This window comes from Galeopterus variegatus, unplaced genomic scaffold (genome assembly GCF_000696425.1).
Source record: "Galeopterus variegatus unplaced genomic scaffold, G_variegatus-3.0.2 Scaffold794, whole genome shotgun sequence".
Taxonomy (NCBI): Eukaryota; Metazoa; Chordata; class Mammalia; order Dermoptera; family Cynocephalidae; genus Galeopterus; species Galeopterus variegatus.
The window spans coordinates 388,456-404,035 of NW_007726905.1; the positions used below are offsets into that span (position 1 = coordinate 388,456).

Consider the following 15,580-nt stretch of genomic DNA (forward strand, 5'->3'; position numbering starts at 1 on the left):
TATCAGCATGCAAAGTTGCTACAATATCTTATCTAAAATATCCAGTGTTTAATGAGAAGTTACAAAACATAAAAAGAAGCAAGGAAGTATGACCCATACTTGTGGGAAAAAACCCAAAAAACAAAAAATGGTTAGTAGAATCTGTCTTTGAGTGTACCCAGGTGTTGTATTTAGCAAACAAAGACTTCAAAGCAGCGAGTGTAAATACTTAAAGGAAGTAAAGGAAACCATACATAAATAACTCAAGGAAAGTGTAATTACAATAACTGAATAAACACAGAAACCCAATAAAGAGCTAGAAATTATTTAATTTAAAAAAAATGGAAATTTTGCCATTGAAAAGTACAATGGCAAATAAAAAACTCACTGAGAAACGTAACAGCAAATTTGAGGTGGCAGAAGAAAGAATCAGTAAACTTGAAGATGCATTAATAGCAATTACATGATCTAAAGAACAAAGAGAAAAGAGACTGAAGAAAAATGATCCATGAGACATTATCAGGCACACCAACATATGTGGAAAAAAGAGTCTCAGAAAGAAGGAAAAAAGGGGGAAATACTTGCAGAAATAATAACTGAAAACTTACCACATTTGACTTAAAACAGTAATCTACAAAGTCGACGTTTACCCTTAGTAAAATGAAAACAAATATATCCACTCCCAAATACATCACAGTCAGACTGTGAAAAGACAGAGTCTTGAAAGCAGCAAGAGGAAAAAAAATTCTCTCGTTCAAAGGATCACAATAAGATTAACCACTGACTTCTGATCAGAAACAATGGGGGAAGGCAGTGAGATGGCATATCTAAAGCTTAAAGAAAAAAAAAAGTCACCTGAGGATTCCATGTCCAGAAAATCTTCCCCTTAAAATGAAGGAAAATTAAAGAAATTCCCAGATAAGCAAATACTAAAAAAATACTAAAAAATGTGCTGCTGGCAGTCCTACCTAAAAAGAAGTACTAAAGGAAGGCCTTGGAACTGAAAGGAAAGGAATGCTTGATTCTTACATATGAAAATACTAGATTGATTTGTCAAAGGGAGTGGGTCTGGATGTGTGTGTGCCTACAGAATATTCCAAAATTTCTTGTGCAGTTTAACTTTTATTGATTTAAGAAGTGAAAATACTGGAAATGTATAAAAACATCCTTTGAAGCTTTCATTATTTCAATTTTTTATACATATTTAGCCTCATGCATTTTGTATATCTTAAGTTGCTCTAGCTGAAGATAGTAAAGATTAATTGGAACAAAAAATTATAAAAATTTTATTCAACTAAAGCTAAAGTGTAAAAGAAATTTAAGTTCTATGTCCAAGTTGATGCAGGGCACGAACATACTATGTGAAAAAGTTGAGCCTGCAGGTAGAGGAGATCCTGAGAATAATGATCACTGGGAAGTAACAAAAACTTCAGGGCCAACTCCAAATTCTCAAAAACTATGAAATTGATGGAGCTCAAGCAGAAATCTCTGAGGAAGCAGATAATATCTGGGTTTGAGGGAGAAAGAATTGAAAATTGATGTAGGTTTATCTGGGACAGGTTGAGCAGGTGGAGTTGGAAGGAGGGATCTAGGAGGCGTATTCAAAAGCTGAATTGAAAAAAAAAATTGTCAACCAAGGATTTCATGTCCAGAAAAATCTACCCTTTAAAATGAAGGAAAAATAAATCCCCAGATAAAGACTTGGAGGGTGGAGTAGGGAACCACTGGGCTGGTGGTGGGGGAGGGGCTGTGATTCAGCCTCTTCCTCTTTTTGCCCCTCCCCCCAGGAGCCCTTTGTGAAGAGGTCACAGCTCTGTGATGCAGGCCTGGGCTCTAGAACCAAAGGCAACTCCCAGAGCTCAGTGGCCTGGGAGCAGCAGTGTGATTCAGAAGATGCAGAATCTCCTCTCTCAATAGTGTTAGAGCCACATGGCTGAGCCCCAGCTCTACTTCCTGGGAGGTGGACATCACCCTTGTCTTCCTGGGTGGCCCGGGGCACTTCCTCCTCTTACCCTGCTGTATCCAAAAGGATCCATCCTTACCTCTACCAAGAAAAAAGAAGAGCATGAGGAAGGTAAGCAAACCTCTGCCCAGACCCAACAGACAGTGATTCTCTCTTTTCTTCCTGTTACTATTTCCACTCCTCCAAATCTCAGGAAAGACTTGAATAGTATCCTTCTAGGGACAGACAGGGCAGGCCAGGGGTGAGAGTGGGCACTAGGATTTCTGTCCAAAGCTCTCAGACCAGCTGTGCTGCTCAGCTGGAGGGGCCGGGGCAAGGTCAAACACCGAGACTCAACTCTGTGGCCTAGAATGGGATTGCTGAGAGCTGAGATCTCCATGGGAGGACAGGCCCTGAGCACTGGCTCATCAGTCCCTTCCTGTGGCAGGCGCCTTGGGCCAAGTCTTGTCTCTGTGTTGGGCTCTTATGAGGTCCTTCCTGGGCCCCTGACAGCCTCCCATCAGAGGCTGGAGGTGACTCCAGCCTTGGAAGGCAGAATCCTACCTGACAGCTCAGATCCAGGCTTAGCCTGTGGGTTTCCAGAGGAATTGAGGACATCCACAGTGGATCTCATGTAGAAAATCCCTCTTTGCATTTTTCATGGAAGGAAAACAGGAATTATTTTTGTCCATATTAAAAATGAGTAAAAGGCAAGAAAATAGCACAGGGCTCTGTCAGCTAACTGTAGAAAGTCGTGTTGTTCGTGAACACTGTGTGTCTGCAGCTTGTCTAGGGGGAGGAGAGTGAGACTCGGGTCCCAGACGTCATTCTTTCTTGTCTGTCAGCGTCAGGTGGAGATGAGGGGCAGCAGGAGCAGGAAGAGAACCTCTCTGCAAGGGAAGGCTCTGCCCTTCTGCTGGAGCCCTGGAGGTAACTTGACCTCACAAGTTCCTGAGCGACAAGGGCCACTTCTATGAGGATGTCCTCACAGAGGCCTGAGAGGGAGGGTTCTGGGAAGGAGATCAGAATCTGGGGTAACTCTCAGTTTCTGTGCTGGGAATGAAGCCACAGTGGACCAGGGAAGGGGTGTTGCCCAGCAGGGCTGTGGGGGGAGGAGTGGACCAGTGGAGGTGGGACCTCAGGTGGACATGCTGTTTAATGTTGCTAAGGTTGATTCCTCTTTGGGATGACCCCATCCTTCCTCCCTCAGATGGCAGTTGTGAGGGCCATGGGGTGCTGGATATAGAAGCACTTTGTAAATGACAAAGCGCTGGCCATCCATGTGCCTTACTCTCACTGCCTGGGATCACATGGTCTTGGATGCTGATACTGGGGACCCACGGTCTCATCTGCTACAGTCTCACCTAAAGGGACATTCCACTAAGCCTCCTATAAGATTCCCCAGGCCCTTCCCTCCACCATAACTGAGTCTCCTGATTTCAGCCTGTAGAGATGGCCTGGGGGAACTGAAGGAAGCGCGGGGCCTGATCTCACATCTGCAAAGGTGAGGAACTTTCCCCTTCTCTCCCATGTCCTCCTTCCTACCAGGGCCTATGATGTGACTTCAGGGCCTGGGACTGACGTGGGAGGGGGGACCAAGGAAGGGGACTAGATGTGACTAAAGCCCTGGGGCAGAGGCTGCAGGAGCTGTGTGAAGTCAGCGCATGGGCAGTGGACGGGCCATGGGTGCAGGTGCCACTTCTGGCCCATCTGCTCCTGGCTGCAGCATGTGTCTCCTGTCTCCTGCAGCCACCTGATGGAAATCCCCGATCCTCTGGGTGAGGTGTGCAAACCAGCACCTGCCAGAGTCCAGCAGCCATGCAGGGAGCATGTGGAAGACGCTGGTCCCATCACCTTATCCCCAGTGGATGCCCCAGCTCCTCTGGATGAGTGTCCTCTGCCTGTGGCCTCCACCCTATCACCAAGCCCAACAACCTCCCTGGTTTCTTTTGGTTCACATTTACCCCTGAGTGCCTCTGGACCACCAGAGCCTTTGCTCCCACTAGGCCTCCTGTCCCCCCAGCCACTTGCACTTGTTCCTCCCTATCACAACCCCCGGACCCTGTGGCCTCCCATCTGCCTCCAGCAGTCTTCATTCTGGCTATTTCTCAGTGTCACTCAGTGGCACTCCTTCTGGGCTCCATCCCACAGAGCTTGTGTCTACACAGTAGCTGCTGGTTGACTTCTCCTGTCCCAGTGATCTTGAGCGTTGGTCACCTGAGTTGTCCAATCCCAGCCCTCTCCTGGTGGCAAGTGGCTGCCAAGGCCTTGTTCTTCCCCCACCTTATCACACAGCCAATCCCAGCAAGAACATCTTTCCCTCCACCTACCAGAGGCCTCGTTCTGGGGAGACCTCGTACATTGGCAGAGGAGGCTGATGGCCTCACTTTGGTCAACTCCAGTCTCCAGAAGCTTTTGGTCATACTAATTGCCAGGACAGCAGAACTGAATTTTTGAAAGGAAAAAGAAAAGGAGGAATCAGACTATCCCTTGGATTCACTGGGGAATACATTAAAATCACTGGGTGATGAGTGGAACGCCAGAACCCCACAACCTTTCTGGAGCAAGAAAGACAAACCAGAGCTTGCTTTTCAAAGCTTTCCCAGTCCCCAGCAGCTCTCGCTCTCTTACCCCAAGGTCTTAGAGGTCCACTTACAGCAGAAATGCAGCCAGCTCTTCTGGGGCCTCTTCTTTCTGTACCGTGAGTCTCTGGTGGCTACAATCAGAGTCTCTGGTCCCCAACTACAGTTTCTCTCTGTTTTATTCAATGAACTCTCTAATTACTTTCAGGTACAAATTCAGACTCAAGTGTCTCCACAACTTTTTCAGCCCCAGTTCTGGTCCCCCCACGTGGCCCAACTCCAACCTCTGACTTGAGCCCCGCCACTGTCCAAGCCTTCACCTCTGCCTCAGATCCAGAGCCAGCCCCATACTTCATCCTGTCTCCCCATCCCACCATGCTACTCACCACAGATCGTGGTCCGGGGAGCACCTTGCCCCACAAACCAGCAGAGGGCCCAACTTCTTACCCAACTTCCATCCAACACATGCAATGTCACCTTTTGAAGAGGGAACAAGATTTACCCTGTGTGGTCAAGAAACCTCAGGAAGCCTTTAGCCAACTCGCTCCCAACAGTAGGGCCTTCCAGGAACATGAGTCAGTCCCCGCCTCTCAGGAGACTTCATCAGCCCTGAGCTCTGGGAGCACCTAGAGCAACACCTTCACCAGAGGTTGATTCAACATTGCTGTGGGCTGTCCTGCAGGCTCCATGTGTCACCAGACCTGATACATCTCTGGACCTTCACCAGAGGGTCACTCAGCACTGCTGAGGGCTGCCCTGCAGACCCCACGTGTCTCCACACCTGATACATCCTCAGGATCTTCACCAGAGCATCAGTCAGCACTGCTATGGGCTGCCCTGTAGGCCCCATTTGTCTCCATACCTGATACAGCCTCAGGACCGTCACCAGAGCATTAGTCAGCACTGTTGCAGGCTGCCCCACGGGCCCCACGTGTCTTTGCACCTGATACATCCTCAGGACTTACACCAGGTGGTCACTCAAGGCTGCTGTGGGCTGCCCCATGGGCCCAGTGACTCTGCACCTGATACAACCTCAGGACCTTCATCAGAGAGTCACTCAACACTGCCGCGGGCTGCCCCGCAGGCCTCACGTATCTCCAGACCTGATACAGCCTCAGGACCTTCACCAGAGGGTCACTCAGCACTGCTGCGGGCTGCCGCAAAGGCCCCACGTGTCTCTGCACCTGATACAGCCTCAGGACAAATTCCCAGTCACTGGTCAGGCAACGCACAAGCATGGACCCTCTGTGTTTGAAGGTGATAGCAGCCAGAACATGCAGAAAATGGGACCCATGAGTCCAGCCATGTTATGGTTCGTGAAGATCTCAGTCAAGTATCTGAGGCACTGTCTGGGGAGTGACCTAGAAGATCTACCCAGGGCTTTGTAAAGCAGCTTAAGGAAGGTTCTAGGGACCAACTCTGAGAAAAAGTCAGAAAGCGACTGGATGAGGCCATTGAGAAGTAACTCAGGAAAGGATTTACAAGGAGCTCAGACAAGAAGCATCTAGAAGACATTCAGACAAGAAACATCTAGAAGAAACTCAAACACATGGAAACTGGAAATCTAGCATCCTCCGAGGGTGAGGTATCCCATGTGAACACCTCCCAGGAGCTTTCCCTCCTTGACCTGCAGCCATTGGTGCTAGAAGCATGTATTAAAAGTTTTCAGGTGAGGTACACGTGGGGCATGCCCCTCAAGGTCTGCAGGCCCCCAAATATCCTTAAGTAGAAAAAGGCTCAACCCTTGTCCCTTCCTGGTCCTTTTCCCTCATCAGCCACCAGTGAATCTGGGGCCAAATCTGTAGCTGAGGTGGCCAATTTCCCAGGAAAACTCCCTCAGAAGCACCCAAGAGAGAAGGTGATAACAAAAACATCAGTTTCCACCCTGAGCAGTCCTCTCCCTGCCCCTTTACCTGTGTCTAAGGAAGCCCAGAGGTTTGCCTACAAGACAGAGACCTCATCTGGTGACAAGCATGGGCCCTCAGAGGCCCCTCCAACTGGACAGAAGGGCAAGTGGCCTTCTCAGCCCCTCATATGCAATGTCATGGGCATAACCTGGCACAGTCAAATGTGCTAGGGGCCGGGAGAGGCAGCCTAGAGCCGAGTCCAAGTCCAGAAATATCCAGGAATGAGCCACAAAAGCAGAGTGTGAGCAGGACCTCAGGAGACACCAGCCACAGGACAGCAACGCTGGAGAGGAACACAGGACCCCAGTGGTCACGGGCCGAGGAGGCCAGAAAGACAGCGGCAGCCAAGGAGCAGAAGCCCCCTGCTTGGGAAGTCACCTTGGGAGCCAGTGTGATGGCAAACTCCCAAACTGATAATGTCAATCAGAGGTCAGAGTGTGTAGGGGCCAGCAACAGCCCCTCACCCTCTAGAATTTCTGTAACTCAGGATCCAGGAGAGACATGCCTTAAGACCCAGGTTGCTGGTGAGTCTGAGCTCTAAGTGGTGGCAGAGGCAGAGAAGCAGACTCAAGACGGTGCGACTGGAGTCCTCCAAGACCACGGCACTGGGGTGCTCCTTGCTGCAGAAATTTGTCTTCTCAGGCCTCTCTGTCCAGTTCCCAGCGCATGTCCAGGAGCAACACATCGCCTTCCCAGGGGCTATGTGGCCTCTTATGGCGGGGATGGAGCAGCCAGGCGGAGTGGAATCAGAGCAAGATGTCTGGCTCTACTGACAACAGACAGGGCCGCAGGAGGCCCACACAAGGAGAGCATGAACAAAGGTTTTCAGGACTAGGCCACCCTGCCCAGGACAGGGAGTCAATACTGTCCTTAAGTGTCCAGTCCTCCCAGCTCCCGCCAGAGAAGGGACAGGCGTCCCCAAAAAGCCACTTCAGGAAGAGGATCAGGCACTTTCTGCAGTGGGTTTTCCCCAGTAAAAAAAACAAAGGGCAGGAAGATCTTCTGCAAAAAGGCAAGGCCACACCAGCCACTGCCCGCAGTCAGGGACCAGTCCCAAGCAGAGTGTGTGTGGACAATGGGGTGGCTGAAGCCCAGGAGCCCAGGGCCACTGATGGACAGAACGTAGAGGAGAAAATGGGGCTTCACCATGATATTCCTGACTCAAAGGCCCGAGTGGGAGGACGTTCCTGCTACCACAGGGGTCCCTCCTACCCAGAGCAAAGATTGATGAGAAATATGGCCTGCAGTCACCATGCCACCCCCATGAGTCGCAGCCATTCTGTCAAGAAGAGGTGGATCAAAGACAGGTATAGCATTTGGGTCTCACTTCCCAGGGACCATGTGTCCCCAGCCGGTCCCTGCCAGCATAGGCCACAGGTGATGAGAGCCTCAGGCCACGCTGTCCACTTCCATAGTCGCTGTCTTCATCAGAGAGGTGTCTCATCTGATCAAACATCATGTTTCTCACCCCTTTCCCGGTGGGAAAGGTTTTCCCCCAGAAAAACCCATGTCACAGAGAAAACCTGTTTTCCCTCATGTTTGCACACGCTCTGTGTGCTGATGGCTTCTTCTTACCAGGATATGCATTGTTTCCTAATAAAGGTTTTTCCTCCTCAGAGGTACTGGCTCTGTCTGTGCCATGCGGGGCATAGGGAAGGGGTCAGCTCTTCCTGAGTGCAGCTTCTAGAAGGGACTGGGCCTGAGGGAGGCTGCCCGAGGCCTCTTGCAGACCCACCATCACTCCAGTTTCCCTCCACTCACCTTGTTTTCATGACATGGCCACTAACAAAAAGCCTTCAGGACTTGTCAGGATGAGCAAACCATGTGCAGACCCCACCAGGAGGGCGGCTCTCCATCTCCCCTGCTTTCCCTCAACCTTGAACTCAGTGTGCTGTAGGGAACGGGTCCACAGAAGTCTCAGAGGCTGATTCCCCTCGGCCTGGAATGTCAGAGCCACCCAGCATCACCCATCACATAGTGGGCTCTGGGAGTTTGCGGGGGGGTCAGTGCTGGCCCCAAGCCCAGAGGAAGAAATGTGCCCCTGGACCCCTTGGGGGAACAAACCCACTTGCCCAGTTTCCCTTTCTCCCATGATGGTGGGGATGAAGGCAGCCCTGCTGACTCCTCTCAGCTCAGCCTGGTGACATGACATGGCGCGTCACCTCCCTATCCAGAGTGGCAAGAGCATGGGACTCTGGTAGTGCCTGACTCCACCCCTGCCCGGGCCACCTGCTATGTCCCCTGGCGTGACTGTGTGTGAGTGTGTGGTCACATCTGATGGTGGGATAGGGAGGACCGAGGGTGGGATGTGGGGAAAGAAGAACTATATAGCTCAGAGCCAAGGAAGGAGAGGTGTGGCAAACGTCCCACCCTGTCCACTGGCCTGGAGGGGACACGTCAGGGCCACACCCACCCTGCACACCCCAGGGCCCCTGCTCGAACTCCCAGGTCACAGGCCTTGGGAGGCCACCTTCAGCTTGGATGCATAGGGCCAAGCCAGCGACAATAATTTCCCAATGATCCACCTGAGCTCGCCCTGTCCACTGTGATGTCCTCAAAAGGAGATGCTGGCAACGGGACAGCCAGCACCGGGGTCTCGCATCACTCACAGTCTGACCCCCTCTCATCCCCTCATCTCCTTTAGACCTCCACCACTTTGGCGCTGTGGCCTGCACCCTCCCCACTCCCCACCTGTGGAATCTGGTCTTTAGAAGCTGGTGTCCCTGAGCCCCAACAAAAGGAGAGCCTGACATGGTACATCCCCTGCTGCAACCCATCTGTCCCACTGATGGAGTTTTTTATTAGGTGGGAACCATCCAAGGACAAAGCACCATTGTTATTGGTGACATCACCCAGCGTCAGACAAGGGCATCACCCAAGCTATGGATAGCTCCCACCATTAGGGCAATTTAAGGGGTAGGACACTGCTTCTGATACCCAGGCACCAGCAGTGGCAGCTGTAGTAAAGTCCCAAGTGTCAGCCCTCCATGGCCCTGAGGTGATGGCCCTGGGTCAATCACTCAGCGCCCAGTTCACCAGAGTCCATGCCCACGTCTGACCTGGGCCTCTGCTCCAGAGGCCGGGTGCTGATCCAGGGAGCAGCTGGAGTAGGGGGGTGAGCAGAGGATTCGACTGAGTGAACTGGTGCTGAAAAAGGGCTTGAGGATTCAGACTTTCCTTCTGCCCAAAGTTCTGGGCCTTCCTCTGTACGCTCTGGTGTGGTTTGGCCTCACAATGACCGGGAGACTATAACGGGGGAGGCATGATCCAAACCCAGGGCAGTCTGATTCTAGAGCTCTCCTCAGGGAGAGGGAAGATGCTCACCCCAAACCCAATAATATCACCCACATGTGTGTGTCTTCTTGTCCCACCTTTACCCGTAAGCTAGGCACGTTTTTACATAGCCGTAGTTACAAAATGTGAGCAATTTAGGGCTCTACTTTTTTTCACTTAAGAGTTCATAAACCCTCTCCCATGTTCCAAGAGCACCTGCATTGGAGTCAGATCTGAGCTGGAATCCTGAAGTTCCTAGTAGGATGGCCTTACTCTCTTAGTTGAGGTGCCACGTCCCACCACCTCCCCTCCGCAAAGCAGACTCTGAGGCTAGGATTTGAGAGCAAGTTTGTCTGGGAGGACAGCCCTGGAAGCAGTAGCACAGGAGTGTGGGAGTGAGGCAGGGGAGGGAGGGCGGTGAGACACTGTGGGCAGCTGGAGCCCAGTCTCACAGGGGACCGCTGGGAGGTGGTGTGGCACACGCCCCAGAGTCATCCCCCCCCCCCGCCTAAGGTGAGACACGGGGGTATCTATCCCTCAACTCGGACCTTCATTAACTGAAGGGTGCTTGTAGAGATGTCCACTTGGGCTGAGCTGCAGCTCTATGCATGGGGAGAAGCCACTGGAGTGCTGGGGAACAGGGTGCCCAGGGGAAGTGACAGGCGCCAATAGCATCTGCGGCATTTGGCCAACCTGTGTGATCGGGTTCCTCGCCTGTAAAATGCAGAGAAGATCGCCATCCCTGGGGCTGTGGTGAGGGGCAAGCAAGATCAGGGACGGGAAAAGGCTTCAGGGTAGGTGTAAGTTTCTCACGTGCATTAGCAGTGAGAAAGGGGGCTGAGCCTCACCTTCTCTGTGACGGTGCCCACAGTAGCAGGCACAGGGCTGGCGCCTACTGAGCTCAAGACATGCCCTCAGTTCCCTAACATGAGCAGCAAGTCTGTCTGCCCAACTCAAATGCCACTTCAAGGACAGTCCTCAGTAAGGAGGCCTCCCTTCTGGAAACAGCATGCTATTTTTGGCAAAATGCTCCTCTGCCATGCCCAGGTGCTGTTCTAACAGGGCCGCCCATCAGAGTCAGAGCAGGAAGGGCTCCAAGTTTGAATCTCCACCCCAGAGTAAGGGAGACAAGGAGGGGTCTAAGCACAGGGACAGGCTGAGAACTGAGCTTTGGCCCATGGGCTGCAGGGTGGTGAGGAGAGAAGGCTCATAGCCAGGGTGCTCAGGTTTTCTGCTGGCTCTCGGATCAGTTTGGGCCTCGTTTCCTTATCTATAAAAGTAGAAAGTCACACTTCCAATCAAGATGGTGGAATAGACAGTCCCCAGCATCACTCTCTCCCATAATCAACCAATTTACATCTATTATAAAGCAATGACAGCCAAGCTGGGGCTGCTAGAGCTCAGTTGAGGTGGAGGAGAGACCTACAAAGTGCATGAATGTGGGAGAAGCCACAATGAGAGAAAGAAGGGACCGCTCTGACTGTTTTGAGCTCTGACCATTTCAAGGCTGGCCCTGGTGAGCACATGGAGCAAGAGCTGACAAAAGCTGCAGCTGTGCCCTTTGGATGAAGTTGCTTGGAGGCTGTAGGGGAGATGAGGGCCTTGGTGGGTCCCAGGTCAGCAAGACCACTAGCAGGGTTCCCGTGGACCCACATAGGAGCAAAGAGCCACAGACAACTGAAAACAGAAGCCACTCAGAGGCCGATGAGTCATTGCAAGGGACTGATGCATGGCCCACTCCATGGGAAGTATTTGGAGTGCAGGCAGTGGGGGAGACGGGCCCACCAGGGAAACACTGGGGCACAGCAAGGACAGCTGATCTGCCCCCGAGTCCGCACAGGCCCACTCTGTGTAGACTGGTCAGGAATACAGAACTGCAGGGGGTGCAGTTCACTGAAAAGACTCAGGCCCAGACCAGAGTTTCCACACAACCCAGGTGCACCAGACCTCACAAGACCTGGAAGTGCTTATCAGATCAACAGTTAAAACCTGAGCTGCACAAAAAGCCTTCCCCAGAGAATCAGCAGCAAAGCAGCAATTTAGCTCAACCACAGGGCTCAAGTGCTGGTCCCCACAGGAAGTTCCCCCATTTTTCAGCAAAGGACAAAAAACTAGTTCCAGTGCAGAGTTTAAGTGGTGGGAACAGCAAATAATCCAATACAGAACTGAGAGAAAAAAACAAAAAACCTACAGATCAGAGACAAATTTCTAATATTAAGTAGTGAAGATCTAACACCACCAAAGAACACCTATAAAACCTGGAAGGACCAGAAGCCACTCAAGCTCCTAAGCCGGGGTGGGGGGAAGGCTGAGGGCCTCAGCCATGCTCCCCTGATGTCAGCATCCACCCCAGCAAGGACCATCAGGCTGCTGCTGGAAGCACCCCGGACTCTCAAACCAGGGTAGGAGGGTCCAAGGGCCTCAGCCGTGCCCCCCCTGCCCGACATCCACATCCAGCCCAGTGATGACCACCAGGCCACCACAGAAGTGCCCTGGGTTCTTGAGCTAGGGTAGTGAGGGGCCGAGGGCCTCAGCCATACCCCTCTGAAGTCTGCATCCAGCTCAGCCACAACCAAGCCACCACCAGAAGTCCCCTGGGCTGCCCTTCCAGAATGAGGTGGGGGTGCCATGGACCTTGACCACACCCCCTTTCCTCCTTCCTCCTCCTCTCACCCTGTCCCCTTCCACCTTTCCTCTCCCCCTCCCTCCCAACTGCTCCACAACAACATCTTAGAATGTAAAATAATAATAATAATAATAATAAATATATTTTTTTAAAAAAGGAGAAAGTTGGAGCAGCTGATGTCTCTGACCCCTCTGCCTCACACAGGGTGTTAGTGTGTACAGAGCAGATAGGCAGGAAGGAGAGGCCAAGGAAGAGGGCCAGTGCTGTCCCCCCACCCTTCTCCTGCATCCACCCCTGTTCCCCTCATCTGAGCTCCCTCATAGTTGCCCGGGGCTCCCATACTGGGTTTTTTCTATACCATGAGAAACTGAGGTACGGCCCCTTGTCATTTACCCAAGTCACACCAGTCCCACAGCTGCAAGGGGCAGTGCCTGGAAGAGTATATGGAAGAGCTCGGCAGTCTGGCTCCAGAGCCCATGCTTTGAAGCACCACACTCTCCTAAAATCCACTCGAAGAAGGAAATCAGGACTTCCATCAAGTTCCAGATACAAAGGTGTTCATCACAGAGCGCTGACCATTGGAGTTAACTAAATGGTCAACAGCAGTAGCCTGCTTCAGCAAATTGCGAAATAGCCACCGGATTGACTATTGTACAACCTTGAAAACAATGTTTTTGAAGAGATTGTAATGACACAGAGAAATCACTCGTGCGAGCTAAGTGAAGACAGAAGAGGCGTGAGCGAAACAGCTTCACGTCGGGCACCGCCCTCCCTTCGCTTCCGACCTCTCCCGCTGGAGAGTGCAGGGCTGCGGGAAACCACGACCCCTCCTCCTGGAGCCCACATTTACTCACCGGTAAGTAATTTCCAACATTATGTTTCATATATTGAGGAGTGGAACACAGATTTTGCACCATTTTTAAGAGAAGACACAAGTCTTCACAGAACTTTTACATTTATCAAGGCTGCTGCAGCTGGAAACCCAGCCTCGGGGCCTATATTCTCTCTCCTCCAGAGGCTGCTTTGGAGCCCCTATTTAAGTCTAACTTCCTCTGTGACAGGTCGCATTTTGCTTATTCCTGACCCCTTCAGCCTCAGGGGGAAAGAGCTTCAGGTCTCTCTGGGGAGCAGGGATGGGGCAGAAAGAGCCCAAGACAGAGCTGCTCACGTTGTTATATGCGTGTTAAGAGAAAAACACCTGCATCGGTTCAGAAGCGAGAGACCTCAAGTCCAGTGACTTTGACTCATTGCTTCGCCTCTTCAAGACAAGCAGACACTGGGACAAGAATCTGAGAGCAAGTAGCTTGTTTGGGAGGTGATCCCAGGAAGCACAGTAGGAAAGTGGAGATGAGAGAGAGGGAAGGAAAGGGCACCAGTGCCTGCGTGTTAATGAGCAGGTCACTGCTGCAGGCTGCTGGGACTTGTCCCACCGGGAAACTCCAGGAGACCCTGTAGAACATGCTTCAAAGTTGTCCCATCTGAAGAGAGAGGAGGAGGGGACACTATTTATCCTCTATCTGCCATTTGTTATTGATTGACAGCTGCTCTCAGGGGCATTAACTCCCCAGCCCTTTCCTCCTACCTTCAGGACAGGCTGGGAAAAACCCTCAGGCAGAGTCACAGATGTTTATGGTAAGATGTTCTCAACACGCACAATCACAATAATTCCTTGAACTTGTTAAGACAAGTGAACAGATATGATGTTGATGTCGGGGGAGGGGGAGAGGGAGGGGGGAAAGAGGAATTGGTAAAGGGACATGAAAATCAACTACATTGTATATTGATCAACTAATTAATTTAAAAAACTGAAACAGATAAATAAGCATTGGCATGAAAAGATGTTCATGACATGTTAGGCATGTTACAACATTTTGTGTATGATATAATTCTAATTTTGTAATCTAAAAGTGTGTAAAACACATACCTAAGCATACGTGTGCGTGCACACATACACACACACACGAAGAATAAGGAGGCCACGAGATGTAGCAATTACTACAGAGGCCTATTGTTTTCTGCCCTGCAGAGGTTAGAACATGTGAGATACTGGGTGGAAAAGTCCTATTGGGTTGTAGAGATCTGTGAGTGATTACTGGTTTAACTAGAGCTAAGGCCCCACATGCTCAGTGGTTTGAGCTCTGGCAAGAAGAACAGTAGGCCTAAGAGGAAAGCCTGCCCAAGAGGCCAGGCTGGGGATGGTGGCCTCTCACCTCTCCCCCTGGGATCCAATTAAAGCAACACAGTAAACCCAGGCCTCATGCTGTTCAGGAAGGGAAGGGGCTGCCAAGCTGGCTAGTAAGAACTTGCAGCAGGACAGATCTCTGACCTTCCTGGCTGCCTGTCATCCCCAAAGACTGTACAGAAAGTACCCAAGCTGGACCACTCCTGGCTGCTGCCTCCGAAATTTGGTGATCTTACAATTCATTGTCCAAAGCAGATATTTTAGTAGTGAAAGAGAATGCTAAGAATAATTTAAATTACATAATTTTTAAAAATATATACTATTGGCTGCCAGATGACTTTTGTGTTCATAGACCTGTAAAATATTTCTGTTTAAGAGCTGTCTTCAAAAGAAAAATTATTTCTAAAAAATAACATATATCTCTGAGAAAGACACTGTTAAGAGAATGAAACAAAAAGTACAGACTGGGAGAAAATATTTGCAAAACACCTATCTGATAAAGAATTTATATCCAAAATATGTAAAGAACTCTTAAAACTTAACAATAAGAAAGCAAAACAACACAATCAAAAAATGGGAAAAGATCTGGACGTTCGCCAAAGAGGACATACAGATGGCATATAAGCACATGAAAAGATGCTCCACATCATTTGTCACTAAGGAAATGTAGACTAAAATGAGATACCACTACACACTTATTAGAGTGGATTGAAAAGAAAGCTGACAATATCCACTGCTAGAGAGGATGCACAGCAGAGGGAACTCTCGCTTATGACTCGTGGGAGTGCAACACAGGACAGCCACTTCGAAGACATTTTGGCAGCTTCTTACAAAGCTAACCATAGTTTTGCCATATGATCCAGCAACCATGCTTCTGGGCATTTACTCAACTGACTTTAAAAACCTATGTTCAGACAAAAACCTACACGTGAATATTTATAGCAATTTATCTATAATCACCCCAAACTGAAAGCAACCAACATGTCCTTCGATGGGTTCATGGATAAAGAGACTGTGCCACATCCATACAATGGAATGCTAAGTGCACAGTACTCAGTGAAAGAAGCCAGTCTGAAGAGGCTAAATACT

General features: G+C 50.4%; 1 protein-coding gene across 1 annotated transcript in view; it reads left to right on the plus strand.

The window, feature by feature from the left end:
• LOC103590298 overlaps positions 1-15,580 on the plus strand; it is a 35,269-nt gene that overhangs the window by 959 nt on the left and 18,730 nt on the right. The window contains 11 exon segments of the mRNA XM_008572505.1: positions 1,767-1,860; positions 2,767-2,851; positions 3,671-3,974; positions 3,977-3,985; positions 4,559-4,761; positions 5,084-5,169; positions 5,761-5,815; positions 5,897-5,982; positions 5,985-6,013; positions 6,056-6,172; positions 6,428-6,512. Coding sequence (XP_008570727.1) covers positions 1,767-1,860; positions 2,767-2,851; positions 3,671-3,974; positions 3,977-3,985; positions 4,559-4,761; positions 5,084-5,169; positions 5,761-5,815; positions 5,897-5,982; positions 5,985-6,013; positions 6,056-6,172; positions 6,428-6,512 — 1,153 coding nt within the window.